The sequence below is a fragment of the Callithrix jacchus genome, chromosome 1, assembly GCF_049354715.1.
Source record: "Callithrix jacchus isolate 240 chromosome 1, calJac240_pri, whole genome shotgun sequence".
NCBI lineage: Eukaryota > Metazoa > Chordata > Mammalia > Primates > Cebidae > Callithrix > Callithrix jacchus.
This window is the reverse complement of record NC_133502.1, coordinates 45,432,767-45,454,445: the sequence shown is the minus strand read 5'-3', so window position 1 is coordinate 45,454,445 and position 21,679 is coordinate 45,432,767. Positions and strand designations below refer to the sequence as shown.

Sequence of the window (21,679 nt, the reverse complement as noted above, 5' to 3'; positions counted from 1 at the left end):
TAATTTTTTGTATTTTTAGTAGAGACGGGGTTTCACCATGTTGACCAGGATGGTCTCTATCTCTTGACCTCATGATCCACCCGCCTCAGCCTCCCAAAGTGCTGGGATTACAGGCTTGAGCCACCGCGCCCGGCCGATTTTTTTATTTAAAAAAGCAAATTATTGATTTTTATTTGTTGAAGACTGTGCTTTATAAGTTGAAAGGACCCTGCAGGCAAAAAGTTTCTGACATTTCTTCCTTCTGACATACCTTAAGAAGGCCTTTTAGAATCACTCTAGTAATGTAAGAATATTCCTTACACATAAGGGTATACTACATCTTAAATTATTCAAATAATTGACTAGGGACTACTTATAAGTTTAAATGTGTATTTACAGAATATTTTTACATGTTAGTATTCCTTATTGAAGCTTTGTTATATAGTTGCCACAGCAGCAGCCTGAGACTTATGACAACTCTTAAAAAATGGGAGAAAGCAAGTAAAACACACTGCCATGTGTGTACCTATGCAACTGTCTTGCATGTTCTGCACATGTACCCCAAAACCTAAAATGCAATAAAAATAAATAAATAAAACAAAAAAACCAAAAAACAAAACAAAACAAAAAATTTTAACCTACTGTACCTAAGATACTTTTAATAGACTGTGCATGTGCGTGTGGGTGTTGCAGTTTTATATAGCTATGCGCTATATCTAAATGTTTTAGAAATCATAGCTCGGTAGAACAAATAAAAACATGCAAATAAGGACAATAATTTTGCCAATGAGTCCAATTTGTAACACACGTACAAACTGCCTGTAAAGAACAGTGAACAAGTTCTCGGGACCTAATGTACATAATGGGTAGCAATTGATGTGTTAATTAATTTGATTTTGATAACCATAAAAAAAAGAATTGTCCATCTCATTCAGGGACAAAGGAAGTTAAGAAATACAAAAACAGAAACAGAAAAAGAAGATGTTTATTTAGTGCTTTTGATCATTAAACATCAATGGTCATTGTTCCTTAAACTGCTCATTATACTCACCCTGACCTTTTCATTTCTTAAGAGTTTACAAAGACATGCTGAAAGTCCAATTTTGATAATTTTTAATGCACCAACTATATATAATTTAAACTTATTATTAAGACCATGTATGCATGTGAAACAATGAAAAGGAGTAACACAAAATAATAAATGAAAAAAGACAACATTAAAAATCATTTAGTACTAGTGCATCATGTAGTAGTCTGGAGAAAAATGTAAGTGAACTTTATTTTTATGACTTATAAAACAAGAATATTTGAAGTTATGCTCCAAATATTCTTCCAAGGCAAACTCTATTTTATGGTTTACTAGCAGGGTTATTGGAAAAGATTAAAAGCATGTAGCTAGCTAGAAACCATAAAACATGTCAGGTATTTTTAAACCATGAACACAAACCACATTTATAGAGTTTGTTCTTTCTCTCAAGTACTTTTTTCCAGTGGCTCTGAAGGACAAGCGAAGGATGTATAGGATTTTTCTTGGTGCTACCAGACTCTGAAAGGGCAGCTACTTTTACACTAACTCTGGAAGGCTTTCTGCTCCAGGCATGAGTCTTCCATCCTTCAAAGCTACTTATGTACAAGGTAGCTTCCAATTAGTCCTAGTGCCACTGCCTCTGCCTCCAGCCTAAACCTAATGAAATGTTCTAAGTCATTCTGGTAGCACTGGATGGAAAACAGATGGGAGGGAAAATACTTGAGAAAAAAAATTATGAAGTTCTTTGGTCTCATTTCCCTTTCAGGTTTATAATATCCCCTTGCATGAAGTAATCCATATTTTGTGTCTGGGTATCATAAACCCGACTTAATATTATGGGCAATATGTTATCACTGTATATTCATTAGCATATTGAATAGGGCATAGAATCAGTAGTGAGATTGTACTGGGTTTATTATCCCAATCTAGCATGTCTATCTATTGATCCTGAGTAAATTATTTAACATCCCTGAATCACAGTTTTATCATTTTTAGAATGGATATAACACTTACCTAGCAGCAATTTTAAAAGGAGTAAATTTAATAATATATATACCATCTAGAATTACAGTGACAATTGGACAATATTTTACACTTTATGTGTGCCATCACCAACACCACTGGTGTTAAGAATCGCCATCAGTAAAGCTGCTGCTTATATGCCAAGCACAATGGCAGAAGGCAGCATTACATCATCACTTTTTTTTGTTTTTTACTCTCCTAATATGTGGATGTGAGTATATATATATCATATTACATCTCATAATTTTTCTTTATAAAATTTATCTCATATATACACACATGTATACATGCATACATAATAGAAATATGTAATTGTCAATTATAATGATAAATTATAATTATAAACAAATGTGTGTGTATATATTTAATATTACATATATATATACATAAACACACACACACACACACACCTCTAGTGTATACTAATCTCTATTCTTAGTTTCTCTTCTTGCCTTCCTTTTATGTCAGTCTGATGACTCATCTTAAAATTAAATCTTGGCTTTACATGATACATTATTATACTGCAGATAAAACCCCAATTATTTACAAAGTCTCCATAACCCTGCACAATTTGGTTCTGCCTACATCTGCAGCCTCATAAACTTCCTCTCTTCTTGCCCCTCTCCACTATCCCATCTACCTTGAATTTCATTAAGCAGAACAATTGCCTTCCCATCTCATATCACTGGCACATCCATATTCTTCTGTTATGAACATTCTTCAGCCAACTCTGCACCTAATTTTGCCTCGTTTTTATAATGCATATAAATATCACTTATTTAAAGAGAATTTTTCTGCTTTAGGGGAGAGTTCTCATTGCATCTCATAATTTTTCTTTGTAAAATTTTCCATGTGTGTGTATACATACATATATACATATGTATAGGCAGAGAAGAAATGGATATAAATGTATACACACACACCTTTATATATGTGCATAATATATAGGCATAAGTAGTTATAATTTATAATAATTTTTTTCATTCAATATATTAACCTTGACTCTAAGGGAAATATCATTTTTATTTTGTTAACCATTGCATTCCCTGTGCCACATGCTAGTAGCACCTAGGGAACTTGATACCTAGCAGTCAATGGTCACTTTTACCTTCACTAATTCATTCAATAATTAATAGTATATGCAGAGATTTATCTAGGCACTTATGCTACAAAGCTTTTCTTTTTTTAATGTTACCAAGAAACTACTACATTAATTGGGCAGGTAGACAACAAAAACAACAATAACAAAAACAAATATGTAATTTAAAGACCGGAACTAAAAAGTACTCTAAAAAATATACAGGAATAAAGAGTTTTGAATGTACTGGCACATCACAGGGAGTTTTCAGAGAATGGGTCTCTATGGAAGTAACCTTTTACAGAGATCTGAATGAGGCAGAGAAGAAATGGATATAAATGTTTGGCAGAAGAGTACTTTCATCTGAGGGAAGAAGAACAAGAACAAAAGTCCACAACTGAGGTTATGCTTAGTGTAATCAAAAAACAGTGAGAAGGTCAGACTGGCTAGAACTGTATGAACAGGGAAAGTAATAGTAGTAAATGTGATTTTAAAAATTTCAGAGGCACACACTGTAGACTTGTTGAATGAGTAAATTAAAGGAAGTTCTACAAAAGTATTCAAGGGAAATGGAACTGACGAATGTATTAAAAGATACTAGACAGTTGACGGAACAAAAAAAAATAAATGGGGAAGGCTTCTTCTCTTATGATAAAGAAATCTGTAATATATTTGTAATTACCAGTCATAAAGAAATAAAAATAATTAATTGTACAAGAAAGTTTTTGATGATATCACACAACCCTAAGGAAAAAAATACCAAGATTTCAATTGTGAGAGGTAATACCATAAAAAATTTAAAGGTATTTCTTGGGCATAAATAAACTTAAACCAGAAACAGAGAGAGATTATTTAGAATTTGATAATGGATTCTAGCAAGAGAAATATCTGAGTAAAGTGAGAGTAAAGAAACTGTACAACATATGTTTAGCAGGAATGAGAGTAATTGCATCTAATTTTGAGGAAAAAATGCCTGGGTAGCGGGAAGCTAGGTGTGGGGGACTGTGTATACCAGAATATGGAGTTTCAACAGGATATGTTGGGGTATGTTTTGAATATTTTCTTGAATTAAGGAAATAAAACACTGAATGTTTTAAGTTTAAAAGCTATCATGAGAGAATTCAAGGTTCAAACATCCATTGAAGGGCTGTGGAGGTGAAGGTCAGGGATTTTTCTACTAAATATTTCAATCTTCACTTCAACATGAATTGTTCTCAAAAGCACTCTGCAAAGACACTGCATTCCTCAAGGACCTCCAGAGATACTAGACAGTGGTCTCAACCTACAACAGTGGGGTAAATAGCTTTAATAACTTGCCTATAAGTTATTTTACTTTTCCCTTTGCCTACATATCTTCCTGCAACTTCCGGAAGAATAATGTGGAGAATAATTACTGCTCCTTCTCTTTCATCTTTCATTTCTTACATGAATGCCTCTTATTGGCAAGTTCTAACCTAGAACCATCTAGAAAAAGGACTGCTGGATAAAAATGCTCCAGGCATGTCCTCCAAAGGACAGTGCTGACTTTGGAGGGAAATGGCAATTTTGATCAGTGGAAATAGACAACTCAGCAGGGAAGAAAAGATTGGGAGATGGAAGTCGACTTTCTGTCCATCTTTACCCAAGAAGACCAATTCTAAAACTGCATTTTGATATAATATTTAATTTGACCAGAGAATTCCATTAGTAAAATAAATTTAAAAATAGAATCAGAAACACTTAAACACCACTGCTTTAAAAACAAGTCCGTTCTATCAAATATGAGGACAGCTATCGCTATTGTCATGACCTAATTTTATTCAGCCATAGACACTTTTTTTAACTTTTCTTCATATTACATAATCACAAAAGATTTAATCTTCTTGTTATTCTAATCTTTTTATGTTTGCCACTCTCTATTGCCTTTAAAATTTTATATCTAGAACTAAGTATAGGTTTTATAATGTAATCTAAGAGAAGACAAAGAGACTATTTCCTTCAATGATGCTCTTTTGTGCTATCTTTATATTCATGCAGACATAGTTTACATTAATGTTACATAATTAATTTTACACTTCTACTTGATATTGAGCTTGCAATAAAAATTCTCCAGTATTTCACACATTATTCATTGCCAAGCTGGGTTACCTTCCTGGAAAGATTTTGGAATTATTGGCACAAAATCAGTATCTGAAGCCAAATACATAAGATGACTCCTTGGAAAGTGATCTTTGAAGACCAAGTTCATATCTAAAGAGTTTAGGCAATAAATTTAATTTTTAAGTGTTATTTATGCATTAAACAATCAAATAATTACAGTTAAGAGAGAAGTTAATTCTATCCCAGATGTAGTAGAAAACAAATGTGATGATTTGCTATTAAAGCAGTTTAAGGAGAAAAAAATAAAACACAACACAATATGTTTGCTTTCAAAGCACAGACTGGGTAGATTAGATGAGGACAGATGCCTGATTGGTCAAGGATCAGAGGCAAATATGTGATAAGAAATCACAATTATCAGACGCAAAACACTAATTTTAAAGTGCTGAATTAAAGGGACAATATAGATCTGGGAAGACAACTGGTCAGTAATTTTTCTCTAAAATAGTTAACATGAATATTTACAGAATGCCAGAGTGTCACAATTTCAAAATAATTTAAAATCATTTAAATTTCAGCAGATATAATATGTCACAGTCTAAAAAATAAATTAAGATGGAGTAATTCCGAATGTTGAGTACCTTAGAAATCTTCTATATTTTTGTTTTAAATATGTTTTTCTATGAAGCATATATTTTAAAGTCTCTGCAGAAAAAAAATGTTGTTACTATTGTGTGATAAATTGCAGAACAGTCCAAGCAGCTGCAAGGAAAACGTTTTCATTACTAAATTAATAATTTCAAACTAGAGCAGAAGGGACCATTATCCCTCTGGATATGGAGGCATATTGTTCTTTGGCTTTGTTAAGCCAGGAGCTCCTAAAGGTAATGAAATGTGCCTAATTAAATGTTGGCTGTTGGACTTTAATATTTTGGTTGATGAATTATTTGTTTACATTGGTTTGCTATGGTCCAGATAATTTCAAAGGTAGCATCTTGTCTGTCATGGAAAATTTCTAAAGAAGGATTTGACAATAGAGTTACAAATGGTGCTATCTTCTTTCTTTTAATTCTGTATTTTCATTTAATTTAGTAATCTGCTTAAAGGATTAAAAAAGAAAATAAAAATAATTTTTAAACTCTATTTTAACATGGCAATTAGAGTACTTTTAAGTGGTTGACTCTTTAGTGATTATAAAAAGTGTTCAATTTGAAAAAATAGCAACCATAAAGTTTAAAGATATTCATCTCATTTTAAAACTTCCTTTGAGTTGGAGAGAAAAGTTCCATATGATTTTATTAGTTGTTACAATAACAATGAAAACATTAATAATATGAATATTAATATCACAGTAAAAATGTCTAGCATTGATATAGGGCCTCTATGCCAAGCTCTCACTCTATTAAGTGCTTTTAGAATAATTATTTCTAGGATAGGTAATATGATAGGTATGAGACTTCTAACTGGTTATTCTATTCTATTCTAACCAGTTATTCTAGAATTGAATTAATATTTTTAAAATCCCATGCCATAAAGTACACAAATTTAAATTGTACAATTGAAATGACTTTTAGATCACGCGCGCACACACACACACACACACACACGGAATAAAAGATAAAAATATAAAATAGGCTTAATTTTTTTTCCATAAACTCATCATACTGGCATAGCGAAAACAAATATAATATACTATGATAGAGAGGTTTAAAAAATGCAGAAAAATGTACAAAGGGCAGTTGTGGAAGTGAATGTACAAAGGTAGATAAGGCTGGGGCAATTTTGAAAATAAGTTTAAATAACATTATTAATATATATCAATATGTATATCTGTATTGCCTGTTAAGTATGAATAAAGCCATAAAGAAGCTTCCTGAATGCAATGCATGGAGATTCCTGGAGGGTGGCATGCCCAGGGAGGGCCTGGAACCTATACACCCCTCTCATCATACCTCGCCCTACACATCTCTTCATCTGGATCCTTAGCAATGTATTTTATAATAAACAATAAATGTAAAATAAAATCAAAATCCACAAAAGAACAATACATCCAGTATAGAATGTTTTTTTTTAAATTAGAAAATGCATTATGGTACACTATATTTCATAATAAAAAATGTGCCAAGTATAGAAACTCATTTTGAATTTAAAACACTTCCTAATGCCATGACAGTAATTATTTTTACCTCTGATAATACAGGGTATGTCTCTATTATGAAAATATTAAGTTTCCTTACCATTGTGTAGCTGTGGGCCACCTTCATTAATTCAATGCATCCTTGAGCATCTGCGAATGCTCGAATTCCTAAACAGTTAGATGGATGCAAAAGCTTCATGAGGAAGTGGCAGCACACTTCCACCACCTGTGGAAGCTGAAGAAGGCACGCTGCAGCAAGAAGGTTCTCAATGGTGTCCTCTTTTAATTCCAAGCAGCCTAAATATAAGAAAATATAATTATGAAAGTCTTTTAAAAATATGAGATAATATGTACCATAATATTACTCAAAACATTAGTCCAATCTGCTAGAAAATATCTAAACTGAGATTGATAATCAAGAGAAATATAACTTGGCAAAAGTCAGCAACTGTTCTAATAATTTTGCATTTTATATTTCATGGAATATTCAAAATCACCCAGTAGATACAAATGCAGTTTCAATTGACATCTCTATACACTTAAGCAAAATTTGTAGTTCTTCCTTTTATTGTGAAATAAGAAAGAAAGAGAGAAAAATAAGTTTTCAAATATATGCCTACAAACTTATGAGAGCAGAGGCTCACTAAGTTTCTGAAAAGGTAATATATTTGCATATGAATATAAAAATATATTTGTGGATAATATATGTATATACATTTATAAATACATGTGTTGCAGACTGCTAGTATTGTTTGTAAGACACTGTACTCATGTTTAAAATTGTCTATAGTTTTGGCTTTTAATTTTTTGATTGTTTTTCCACCTTTGGTCATTTTATTTTAAAGGCAAAAAAAAGGGGGTGGCTCTTTAGTACTTCAGTATTTCCTCTTTTTTCCTAATTTCCAGAATAATTTTTTAAAGGCATCAGTTTGTCAAATGTTTATAGAATTTATCTTTAAAGTTCCATGGAATGAACTATCTAGAGTTACATTTTAATTAGCAATTCAATGTGTTTGATAATTTTATTATCATTTAGGTTTACTATCTGTATCTGAGTGAGGTTTACAAGTTATACATTCTCAGAACTGGTTTATTCCATTTTTCTGGCACAGCCTTCTAGCTCTTCACTAAAAATATCTCCTGTCATTTTTTTCCTGAACACAGAGTCAGACTACATTTCTCTTAAGTTAGGTGTGACACATAACAAGCTCTTGTCAGTAGACCATGAGCAGGAGGATGTGTGTTATTACCAGACCAAGGCATTTATGATGTGCATCTTCTCTCCTTCTCTTATACCAGCTAATGACAGGTGATAATAAAACCCAAGTGAATGGAAGACACACAAGAATAAAAGATCCTGAGTCTTGAGTGAACACCTGAAATTATTAGCTTCAACTAATAAAACCACCATAGTAAACTCTAAGTATTTAAAAACATAGATTAAGTTTTATTGGTTCTTACAGCCTTAACTTACTCTAAATTGTAGTTTTTAATGTATTCTAATTAGCCAGTGCCTGTAATTATGTGAAATTGTTCATACTATGGATTGTTTATTTTTGCCTTCTATAATTTCTACATTGTAAAATTACACTTTTAAGTGGATTGTCTAATTAAATAATCATTTCCAAGCATCACTTTTTTTGTTAATAGACAATATGCAGTAATGGTAATAAGATTTTTAAAGAGTATAATATCTTATTAATTTTGATTAGAAATGATTGACCTTACTGAATATGAATATATGTATTTTCATAAATGCTGAGAAATTATTGCCATTTCTATTTAAATGATTCTTTACTCCTATATCTGTTTCCTCCATTTTCTCTTACAAACTATCATTAAGGTGTACACTAGATTTTCTCTTTCTCTTCATGTCTGTAATCTTTTCATATCTTCTATTCAAGAATTCTCTGTTCAGCATATTTAAATTTTGTTTAATCTTAACTTTTTTAACTTCAGTGACTATTCAATTTCTTTGTCACATGTAACATTGTTTATTCCTCACTTTCAATAATTTATATTACCTGTAATTCTAGAAATTTTCCCCATGGGAATTACTGATGTCACAAAATTTTAATACATTCATAAACAGTAGTTTTGACACAAAGATTAAGAGATTTTAATAATGTTTGCATTTGCTTTGATTATTAATTTCTTCAATTTCTACTCTGTCTTTATATAATTTCATTTTAATAATAATTAAGCCAAAATAAGTATTTATGCTCTGAGTTCACAACCCAATCAGATGAAGCCAAAGAAAAAAGAATTTTCTAAAAATAAAGCTGCCAACAATTCTAGAATTATGTTAAATGGCCAAACCTAAGAATAACTGGCATTCCTGGGGAAAAAGAGAAATTTAAAAGTTTGATAAACTTATTTGAGGGAATAACTGAGGAAAATTTCCCTGACATTTCTAGAGATCTTGACATCCAGATACAAGAAGCTCAAGGAACACCTAATAAATTTCTTGCAGAAAGATCATCACCTAGACACATAGTCTCAGGTTATTTAAAGTCAAGAAAAAGGAAAAAATCTAAAGAGCTATGAGATAAAAATCACCAGAGAACCTATGAAAGAACATCTATCAGATTAAGAGCAGATTTCTCAGCAGAATCCTTACAAGCAAAAAAGGTTTGGGGTCCCATCTTTAGATCCTGAAACAAAACAACAGCCAAGAACTTGGTATCCAGCAAAGTTTTGTATCCAGCTTCATGAATGAAGGAGAGAGAAATTCTTTTTCAGACAAACAAATTCTGAAAGAATATGACATTGCCAAGCCAGCATTAAGAGAACTTCTAAGAGGAGTTCTAAATCTTGAAATGAAGCTTCCAAATACACCAAAATAGAACCTCCTTAAAGCATAAATCTCACAGGGCCTATAAAACAATAACACAATGAAAAATAAAATATTTAGGCAACAACTAGCATGATGAACAGAACAGTACCTTATATCTCAGTACTAACATTGAATGTAAGGGGCTTAAAAATGTGCCACTTAAAAGATACAGAATGGAAGAATGGATAAAAATCTACCAACCAAGTGTATGCTGTCTTCAATAGACTGACATAACACATAAGGACTCACATAAACTTAAGGTAAAGGGGTAGAAAAAGATATTCGAAACAAATGAGAATCAAAAGTGACCAGGAGTAGCTATTCTTTTAACAGACAAAACAGACTTTAAAGCAACAACATTAAAAAAAAAAAAAAAAGAAAAAATGGGACATTACAAAATAATAAAAGAATTAATTCAACAGAAAAATATCCTAAATATATATGTACCTAACACTGGAGCTCCCAAATTTATAAAAGTTAATACTAGACCTAAGAAATAAGATAGAGAGCAACACAATAATAGAGAGGGACTTCAGTATTCTACTGACAGCACTAGACAGGTCATCCATACAGAAAATCAACAAGAAACAATGGACCTAAATTATTCCCTAAGACAAATGGATTTAACAAATATTTACTGAACAATCTTCCCCTAAACTGCAGAATATATATTCTTTTCATAAGTACATGGAATATTCTCCAAGATAGATTATATGATTGGTTACAAAACAAGTCTCAATACGTTTAAAAAAATCAAAATCGTATCAAGTATCCTCTCAGACCACAGCGGAATAAAACTCAAAATTAACTCCAAAGGAAACCTCAAAACTATACAAATGCATGGAAATTAAGTAATCTGCTCATGAATAATCTTTGGGTTAACACTGAAATCAAGATGGAAATTTAAAAAATATTTGATCTGAATGATAATAGTGACACAACTTAACACAACCTGTGCTATACAGCAAAAGCGATGGTAAGAGGAAAGTTCATAGCATTAAATGCCTTGATCAAAAAATCTGAAAGAGCACAAATAGAGAATATAAGGTCACACTTCAAGGAACTAGAGATACAAGAACAAACCAATCCCAAACCCAGGAGAAGAAAATAAATAACAAAGATCAGAGCAGAACTAAATGAAATTAAAACAAACAAACCAAAGCAATACAAAAGATAAATGAAACAAAAAAGCTGGTTCTCTGAAAAGATAAACAAAATTGAGAGATCATAAGTGAGATTGACCAAAAAAAGAATAGAGAAGATCGAAATAACCTCAATTAGAAATGAAACAGGAGACATTGCAACTGATATCACAGAAACACAAAGGGATCATTCAAGGCTGCTATGAACACCTCAGGCACAAACTAGAAAATATAGAGGAGATGAATATATTCCTGAAAACATATAACTCTCCTAGATTTAATCAAGAAAAAGTAGAAACTCTGAACAGATCAATATCAAGTACTGAGATTGAAACAGTAATAAAAAAATTAAACTGCCCCTAAAATTCCAGGACCACAGCGATTCACAGCTCAATTCTATCAACATTCAAAGAAGAGTTGGTGCCAATCTCTGAAACTACTCTAAAAGGAAAATTTAAAAACTTTTAAAACTGAGAGAATAATATCCTGTTTTATTCATTTTTTCTGAGTCTTCTTTATTTGACTAAAGTTTGAATCACTTATTTTCACGTGTATATAGTCTGAGAAAGTATACATTGCTGCTTCTCATAATCAATGGCAGCCATTAGTGCCTACATCTAAGGAATATATTAGTTTGTCAACTTGGGAGGCAGTTTGTACTAAATTTAAATTTTGAAAATAAGGCTTTAGAAAAAATGTGATTTTATTTAATTATCATCAGTTATGCTGTTCTCTAATTGAAATTTAAAACTATATTATTACCAGTTTTTGCAAATTTTTTAACTTTGTGATGTTGCTATCATTTTTTCTTAGATTTCTCCTTTTCATCATGAATAGTTTTAGGAAATAATAAAACAGTTTTCTACTTTCCAAACTTTATCTTCAAGGACAGAATATTTATTAAGAAAATCTTTTATGCATTTTAATTATTTTTTCCATACCAAATTTTGTATTGTGAAATTTTTTAAACCTATAATAATTTGCAAAACCTATGCATATACCTCTCATATAACCTCTGGCTTCACCCAGTGTTAACATTTTGCCATATGTATATGTATGTGTGTATTTATGTTGTAGTTGCAAAATTACTTGAGAGCTACTTTTAGCCATCACATCTAACCCACTAATGCTTCAGCATGTATCATCTAAGAACAAGGGTATTCTTTAACAGAGTGACAATATAATTATTATACATGAAATTGATACATTTGCTTTGACATATACTTTCCCAAATGTTCAAATAGTTTTCTTTATAGCTTTTAGAAATTTTTTTTTATTTCAGGATCTCATCAAGGATTATACATTTACTGGTGGTGTTCCTTTAGTCTCCGTTTATCTAGAACTATTTATCTAGAACTATTTTTTCATCTACAATATTTTTGTTGGTGAAGAATCCATACAAGTTGTTTTGTAGAATTCTTCATTTTGGACTTATGGTATTTCCCATTTATGAGATTATGGTGAATTTTTTTTCTTCTTTCTTTCTTTGCAAGGACACTATACAGGTGCTCCATCATGATCAAGAGGCTCATGATGTCAGTGTGTCCCATTTATGGTGGCATTAAGTGTCAGACCATAATTCAGGCAGTATCCGAAGGATTTCTTCATTTAATTTTTTTTATAACTAACGAATAATTTGTTAGGTGATAGATACCTTTGCTTTCAAATACGATAGATAGAAAATACTACTATATTTTATTTATGACTTTTACTGAAAGTAAGACAGTAAAGAAATCTAAAGCATGCCTAAAAGTGTAAAAGTGAGTTGATGAAGGAAAAAGAAGAGCAGATACACTGGAGACAAAAGGTGGGAAAATAAAGTGATTAGAGTAATATGAAAATATTTTATTATGTATTAATTTCCACTTGAATTAGATATGTAAATTCTAGGTTTGATATAAAAAACACAACACTAATAATAAAAATTAAAAGTTACAGAAAATTCTAAAATTTTGGCTGGACACAGTGGTTCACACCTGTAATTACAGTACTTAGGAAGGCTGAGGCTGGCAGATCACAAGATCAGGAGATTGAGACCATCTGGCCAAAATTTTAATATTAACATACAAAAACCTTGCTGTCCAGATATTATCAAATAGTATAAGGTTGAGGATCATAAGTCACTTCATCAGAGGAGATATTTATTGCAATAAAATTATTTGAGGTGTTTATATTTTACATTATCAAAAACATTATCATACAATAATATTGTCAAGATCCTCATTTGAAGTTGAGGTATTCATAGGGATTTGAACATTTTTAAGACTATATCATTACTAACTATTGATATATATTTTAAGGTTTATGGAATACTATAACAAGCATGAGAAAAAGAGTGTTGTAGGTTACAGAAACCTACATTTGTATATCAATTTTAGTTTCTTTTTGAAATATGTATCTATTGTTATAAAAATAAAGTTAAAATAGGGAAAATAATAGGAATACATTGTCATTAATTTAAAACTGATTAGAACAATTTTTTGTTTATATACATCTTTAACATTTGTTATGATTTAAAACCTCAGAGGAATTTAATTAAATTGCTCAGTAAAGTTGTCAAGAAGATGGCTGTGTTTCTTAGCACAGATCTTGTGAGAAAATCAGATAAAGGGGCTACATGCTGATGGCACGGTTTTTATAGATTTCATTTTACTGTGATTTTAGAACATTGGGAGAGTGACTTTCTGTAATCTAACTATTTGTGTCAATAGAATTTATGCATAAAAGAATGAACAGAGCAGGCCTGAACTATTATGCTCTGAAAGACCTGCTTTCAGGGTTTGCCCCAGCTAGTATTTGAGAACTTAGATTTTAAGAGGAGTCTCATCATTAACTGATAAAATTGACTCACTCTGCCTAAACTATATACACAACATGGTACATGCTGAACACATTTTTCCCTTCTGCGAGTCTGAAATTTTGTTCTGTGTTAGACAGAAGCTTGCTATGTGATCCGCACCTAATAAAAACTCCAGGCACTGAATCCCTAGTGAGCTTCCTTGGTTGGCAACATTTTACACACTTTATCAAAACTCACTGACGGTAAAATTAAGCGTGTTCCATGGGACTCCACTGGAAGGGAACCCTTGGAATTTGGTACCTGGTTTCCTTTGGACTTTACCCGATGGGCCATTTCCCTTTTCTGATTGGGCCATGTATCATTTTGCCACAATAGGTCATAGCCATTGGTACAACAATATGCTGAGACTTGTGAATTATCCAAATGCTTTACTGAACAGGGAGTTAGTTTTGGAATAGCATTCTAAAAAGAAGTCTTGACGTGGTAGGGGAATGTAGAGGTATGCCATGCTCACAAGCTCAAAGATCAGTATTGTTAAGATTTCATTTTACTCCAAATTAATCTATAGATGTACTACAATCACATTTCAAATCCCAGCTGACTTTTTGTGAAAACTGCAAAACTGATTCTAAAATTCATAGGCAAATGCAACAGATCTACAATAGTCCAAACAATTTTGAAAAATAGCAAAGTGGGAATAACGGTACTATGTAATTTTAAGACTGATTACAAAGTTTATGCAAAGGCACAAATGTAATTAATTTGAAGAAAGAGTCTTTGAATGAGTCATATATCTTTGTACAAAAACTTGTATTTGATGCATACTCCATATGACACACAAAATTTACTCAAAATGAATCATGAATCTAAATTTAAACATTAAGTTATAAAGCTTCTGTAAGCAAACACAGGAGAATATCTCTGTAGCCTTGTTAATTAAAAATTTCTTCAATAAAATATCAAAAGCATAATTCTTCAAAGAACAAACTGAGAAACTGGACTTTACAAAATTCCCTGCAAGGTTGAACTATGGTCATGCCACTGCACGTTGGCCTGGGTGACAGAATAACACCCTGCCTCTATTTAAAAGAAAAAAAAGGCCACCGTTAGATATCAAAGAAACAAAAAAATAAACCACAACCAGGAAAAAAGTTTGCAAATTATATCTGATAAAATATTATATCCAGAATATCTAAAGAACTTTCAAAAAAGTTGTTAAAAAATTGGACAAATGATGTATACAGATATCTCACAAAAGAAATGAATGAAAAATGCTCTATATTATATGTGCTTCAGAAAATGCACATTACAAACACAATAACATACCACAACACCTCTACTAGATCTGCTTTGTAGAAATGTGGAATGGTCCAACTACTTTATAAAATAATTTTGCAGTTTTATCTCTCCTGTGACTCAGCCATTCTGCTCATAGGTGTTTGCTCAAGAGTAAAGGAATAATATATGAATACAAAGTCTTGTACATGAATGTGTATAGAAAATTTACTTTGCAATGGCCAAGAACTGGAAAGAACTAAAATATTAATCAACAGGTAAATGGATAAACAAAACTAGAGTATGTTTATTCAATGGAATTTTTCATAATAAAAATAAAATAACTATTGTTATGCAATATCATGGTTAATTATGCTGAGCATAAGATAATTAGGCTGAGTGAAAGAAACAGACAGAAAAATCAATACAAACTCTATGATTAACCTTAAAAATATTTTATATTCAAAGAAATCTGGTGTGTAAGAAATCAGATCTCTGATGCTATGTACTAGGTGGGGACAAGTCAGAACAACAAGATAGATTGCAAAAGGACATGAGAAAACATTTGATGATTATTGATATATATTCATTACTTTGTGGTGAATATATACATATGCCAAACTTATCAAATTATACACTTCGTATATGTGCAGTTGACTATATCTCAATTATTCATCAATAAAACTTTTAAAAGGAATACTCAACTGTATTTTCAAAATATATTTAATAAATAATTTGAGTTGACAAGTAGAAACATCTGAATGCTTAAATGCAAACAAAAATCAAACAAATATACAACATTATCATTTAGATTGAAGATTGTGTGATAATTTTTTCGACTTTGCTTTCCTTTTCTTTTCTTTTTGAAACAAGGTCTTATTCTGCCATCCAGGCTAAAGGGTGGTGGCATGCTCATAGCTCACTGCATCCTTGAACTCCTGGACTCCAGTGATCCTCTTGCCTTGGCCTTTTAAGTAGGTGGTAGTACAGGCATGCCCCACTACGTTTGGCTATTTATATTTAATTTTGTAGCAATGAGGTGTTGCTATGTTGCCCAGGCTATCTAGAACTCCTGGCCCAAAGCCATCCTTTTGCTTTGGCCTCCCAATGTTGGGATTTACAGGCATGAGCTACTATGCCTGGCCAATATTTTTTCTGAATGTTTGCAATATATAAAACATGATTATAGTCATGACAAGTCACATATGCTATTATTAGGTTGGTGCAAAAGTAATTCTGGTTTTCGCCATTACTTTCAATGGGAAAACTGCAAGTACTTCTGCACCAACCTATTATATGAAAAATATATTCTTAATATAATCTTAAAAATTTAAGCCTGCCATACAAAATGATGTGTGTGTGTGTGTGTGTGTGTGTGTGTGTGTGTGTGTGTGTATTTTTACCTTCCTGGATCAACACTTGAAAAAAAATTCAGAGGCAGTATGTCAATGTAATAACTTACAGGGTTTTTATAATATTTTCTTGAAACAAATTTATCCAATCTAAATTCCAACCTTGGATAATAATACACTTCACAATAATTCAGTCAGAATCTTAGTAGAATATCTCTCAATTATTTCTCAAAAAAGAAAACACATGAATTTTCATAAGATATATGTAGAATAATTTTTATTTATTGCTAGCTTTGGAGGTTAAGCATTATAACCATGGTTTATCTCAAAGACTTAAAATGCTCTATTTTCTACAACTTGGAATATATCCAATGGAAGAATCTATTTGTTAAAGCCAGAAGGCACAAATGGAATATTAGCCAGTGTCAAGCTTCAATGCACACAAACTAAGCTACCTCCTGCATGCTATATTTCTTTATATCTATAACCTGGCAATGGCTAGGGCAGACTTAGATGTAAAAACGCAAAAACTTGCCAAGCATTTTGCTTAAAAGTTAACTTAAAAAAAAAACATGAACACTACTAATGGAAAGAAAAATAATTCTCTATTTTCATTCATAGTTGATTTGAAAGCATAACATACACAAATAAGCTTATTAAAAGGAAAAACCTACACGTTTTTACACAGGTATCATAGAAAACTGGCTTAAAAGTACATGATAGCCATATTAAACTTTAGATACTTAAGAAGTCTATGTTTTTATTGACAACCAATTTTAGAGATTGTTTTCTTTTTTTTTTTTTTTTTTAATTTTTTTATTGGATTATAGGTTTTGGGGTACATGAGCAGAGCATGCAAGACAGTTGCGTAGGTACACACATGGCAGTGTGCTTTGCTTTTCTTCTCCCCTTCATCCACATTTGGCATTTCTCCCCAGGCTATCCCTCCCCACCTCCTCCTCCCTCTGGCACTCCCCTTTTCCCCCCAATAGACCCCAGTGTTTAGTACTCCCCTTTCTGTGTCCATGTGTTCTCATTTTTCATCACCCACCTATGAGTGAGAATATGCGGTGTTTCATTTTCTGTTCTTGTGTCAGTTTGCTGAGGATGATGTTCTCCAGATTCATCCATGTCCCTACAAACGACACGAACTCATCATTTCTGATTGCTGCATAATATTCCATGGTGTATATGTGCCACATTTTCCCAATCCAGTCTATTATCAATGGGCATTTGGGTTGATTCCAGGTCTTTGCTATTGTAAACAGTGCTGCAGTGAACATTCGTGTACATGTGTCCTTATAGTAGAACGATTTATAGTCTTTTGGATATATACCCAGTAATGGGATTGCTGGGTCAAATGGAATTTCTATTTCTAAGGCCTTGAGGAATCGCCACACTGTCTTCCACAATGGTTGAACTAATTTACACTCCCACCAACAGTGTAAAAGTGTTCCTTTTTCTCCACATCCTCTCCAGCATCTGTTGTCTCCAGATTTTTTAATGATCGCCATTCTAACTGGCGTGAGATGGTATCTCAATGTGGTTTTGATTTGCATCTCTCTGATGACCAGTGACGATGAGCATTTTTTCATATGATTGTTGTCCTCATATATGTCTTCTTTCGTAAAGTATCTGTTCATATCCTTTGCCCACTTTTGAATGGGCTTGTTTGTTTTTTTCCTGTAAATCTGCTTGAGTTCTTTGTAAATTCTGGATATCAGCCCTTTGTCAGATGGGTAGACTGCGAAAATTTTTTCCCATTCTGTTGGTTGCCGATCCACTCTAGTGACTGTTTCTTTTGCCGTGCAGAAGCTGTGGAGTTTGATTAGGTCCCATTTGTCTATTTTGGCTTTTGTTGCCAATGCTTTTGGTGTTTTGTTCATGAAGTCCTTGCCTACTCCTATGTCCTGGATAGTTTTGCCTAGATTTCCTTCTAGGGTTTTTATGGTGCCAGGTCTTATGTTTAAGTCTTTAATCCATCTGGAGTTAATTTTAGTGTAAGGTGTCAGGAAGGGGTCCAGTTTCTGCTTTCTGCACATGGCTAGCCAGTTTTCCCAACACCATTTGTTAAACATGGAATCCTTGCCCCATTGCTTGTTTTTGTCAGGTTTATCAAAGATTGTATAGTTGTATGTATGTTGTGTTGCCTCCGGTGCCTCTGTTCTGTTCCATTGGTCTATATCTCTGTTTTGGTACCAGTACCATGCTGTTTTGATTACTGTAGCCTTGTAGTATAGTTTGAAATCCGGTAGTGTGATGCCCCCCGCTGTGTTCTTTTTGCTTAGAATTGACTTGGCTATGCGGGCTCTCTTTTGGTTCCATATGAAGTTCATGGTGGTTTTTTCCAGTTCTGTGAAGAAAGTCAATGGTAGCTTGATGGGGATAGCATTGATTCTGTAAATTACTTTGGGCAGTATAGCCATTTTCACGACATTAATTCTTCCTAACCATGAACATGGAATGTTTTTCCATCTGTTTGTGTCCTCTCTGATTTCGTTGAGCAGTGGTTTGTAGTTCTCCTTGAAGAAGTCCCTTACGTTCCTTGTGAGTTGTATTCCAAGGTATTTTATTCTTTTTGTAGCAATTGCGAATGGCAGTTCGCTCTTGATTTGGCTTTCTTTAAGTCTGTTATTGGTGTAGACGAATGCTTGTGATTTTTGCACATTGATTTTATATCCTGAGACTTTGCTGAAGTTGTTTATCAGTTTCAGGAGTTTTTGGGCTGAGGCAATGGGGTCTTCTAGGTATACTATCATGTCGTCTGCAAATAGAGACAATTTGGCTTCCACCTTTCCTATTTGAATACCCTTTATTTCTTTTTCTTGCCTGATTGCTCTGGCTAGAACTTCCAGAACTATATTGAATAGGAGTGGTGAGAGATTGTTTTCAAATAAACTGAAATGTTTTTAATCTCTCTTAGCAACTCCAGAGGAACTTTATCTCCAGACCTAAATAATTGAGAGGGTCAACACATCATCAGAAAACAGGTATCTCCCCAAGTGACTTCCTCAATTTCTCTCATATTTGCCATAGTTCCAGGTTTCAGATTCAGACAGAAAAACATGTAGCAGAAGAGGAACTATTTCTTTATGTATATATCTTTTACCTCAATAAAGAAACCTTTACCAACCAATCCCCAGAAAAGTTTTCTCCATGCTGCCTTGGCAAAACTTGTGCCACATAATCATGCCTAACTCAATCATTAGGAAAGGGGTAAAATACAAACATTACTTTTGATCCTATAAACTGCTTATAAAACTGGAGTTACCCTCCTCTGATTCAACTGGGAATAGTTTTGGAACGGGGTACCAATAGGCCGGGCTACATTTATCTGCAATTACATCTTAAGTAAATGCTAAAGCCACCAAATCTTCCAAATACGTTTGAGTAGATTTAAACTCGGATTTTCTATAAGGTGATATATTTGAATTTATACTGCACTGACATAAAAATATGTAAAATAGAACAGGAAGGAAGAAGTGAACTTTATAGAAGAATATGTATCTAGGTGGTTCTATTTCTTACTAGAAACATTGTCCCCTATTAAAAAATGCACAGAGTATCCATATTTCAGATACAAAATCTGTTATATTGAAAATGTATATTTCCAAAGGTATTGTTTTAGAAATGTTCATTCTTCCAGACAAGAGCAAAAACTGCCTATAAAATTCAAAAATAAATTAAATTCTATCACCATTCTCTTAAATGAAAAAAGAGAAAACAAGGTCAATGTCACTCTAGAAATTCAAACTTCAAAACTGATATTTTTGTAACTCATAGGGATTTAAAAAATATCGTTTTATGTGAAAATTCTTCTAGATTTACAGAAAATTGTAAAGATAGTACAGTGATTTTCCATATAATATATACCTGCTTTCATGCATTATTAACACTTACATTCATGTTATATTAATGAACAAATATTGTTACATTATTATTAAGTAAAACTTGTACTGCTTTCACATACCTTAGATTGTTCTTTCTTTTCTTACCTAATGTCCTTTGTCTGTTCCAGGATCCCATTGAGGATAGTACATTTTATTTACTCATTCTGTCTCCTTAGGCAACTCTTGGCTGTGACAGTTTTCAGACTTCTCTTTTTTTTTTTTATTTTGATGACTTTGACAGTTTTGAGGAGTACTAATTTAATATGTCATGAAATGTTCTTCAATTGATATTTTGCTGATTAGACTGGGATTATGAATAAAGTTTCTGTCTCATCACATGTTATTAAAGAAACATTATCAGCATTACTTATCACTGGTGATAGTCATCTTGATCACTTGCAGAGGTAGTCTATGTCAGGTTTCTCCACTGTAATGTTACTCTTCATTACCTTTACACACTGTACTCTGTAGAAGAAAGCCTCTATGCACAGTCCACACTTACAGAGTGGGGCATTATACTCTATCTCCATGAGGGTGGAATAACTGGCATAAATAATTTTGAATTCTTCTATTTGGGAAATTTGTCTATTCTCTATCATTTATTAGTGTATGCAATTATTTATATCAGTAATTTCATAAAATATTTTGAATAAATGTTTCAATAAAGGAAGAATTAAAGGGATTTTGATTTAGGCAACTGACAAATATTTTTAATAGTTCATAAATTAATTTACATTTTACTGCAATTGATAATTTTGCTGCCATTGAATTGTTCCCTATTGCCAATTTGTTCCACTTTCTTGGTCCTCTGACCTCCTCTATCTCTTGCCAGAAAGAAAATCCTAGTTGTCTTTGAAATCCTATAGCAAACTGATTTTAGAAAACAGCATATAAGCTCTACCCATGAAATTCTATAATACTAAAATTAATTAATCTATAAACCATGTCATATATGCCTTCCAGCCACAAGAAAGGGATGACTTTGTCCATCTGGTAAAATTTGACTGTGAAGCCGTCTGGACCAGGACTTTTTTTGGTTGGTAGGCTATTAATTACTGCCT

The 21,679-nt window shown here is 32.4% G+C and overlaps 1 protein-coding gene across 1 annotated transcript in view; it reads right to left on the bottom strand.

Moving 5' to 3' along the window:
• KLHL1 (kelch like family member 1) overlaps nucleotides 1-21,679 on the bottom strand; it is a 436,959-nt gene that overhangs the window by 226,691 nt on the left and 188,589 nt on the right. The window contains exon 4 of the mRNA XM_002742615.4: nucleotides 7,424-7,620. Within this exon, the coding sequence (XP_002742661.1) occupies nucleotides 7,424-7,620 (197 nt within the window). The remainder of the gene's footprint in view (nucleotides 1-7,423; nucleotides 7,621-21,679) is intronic.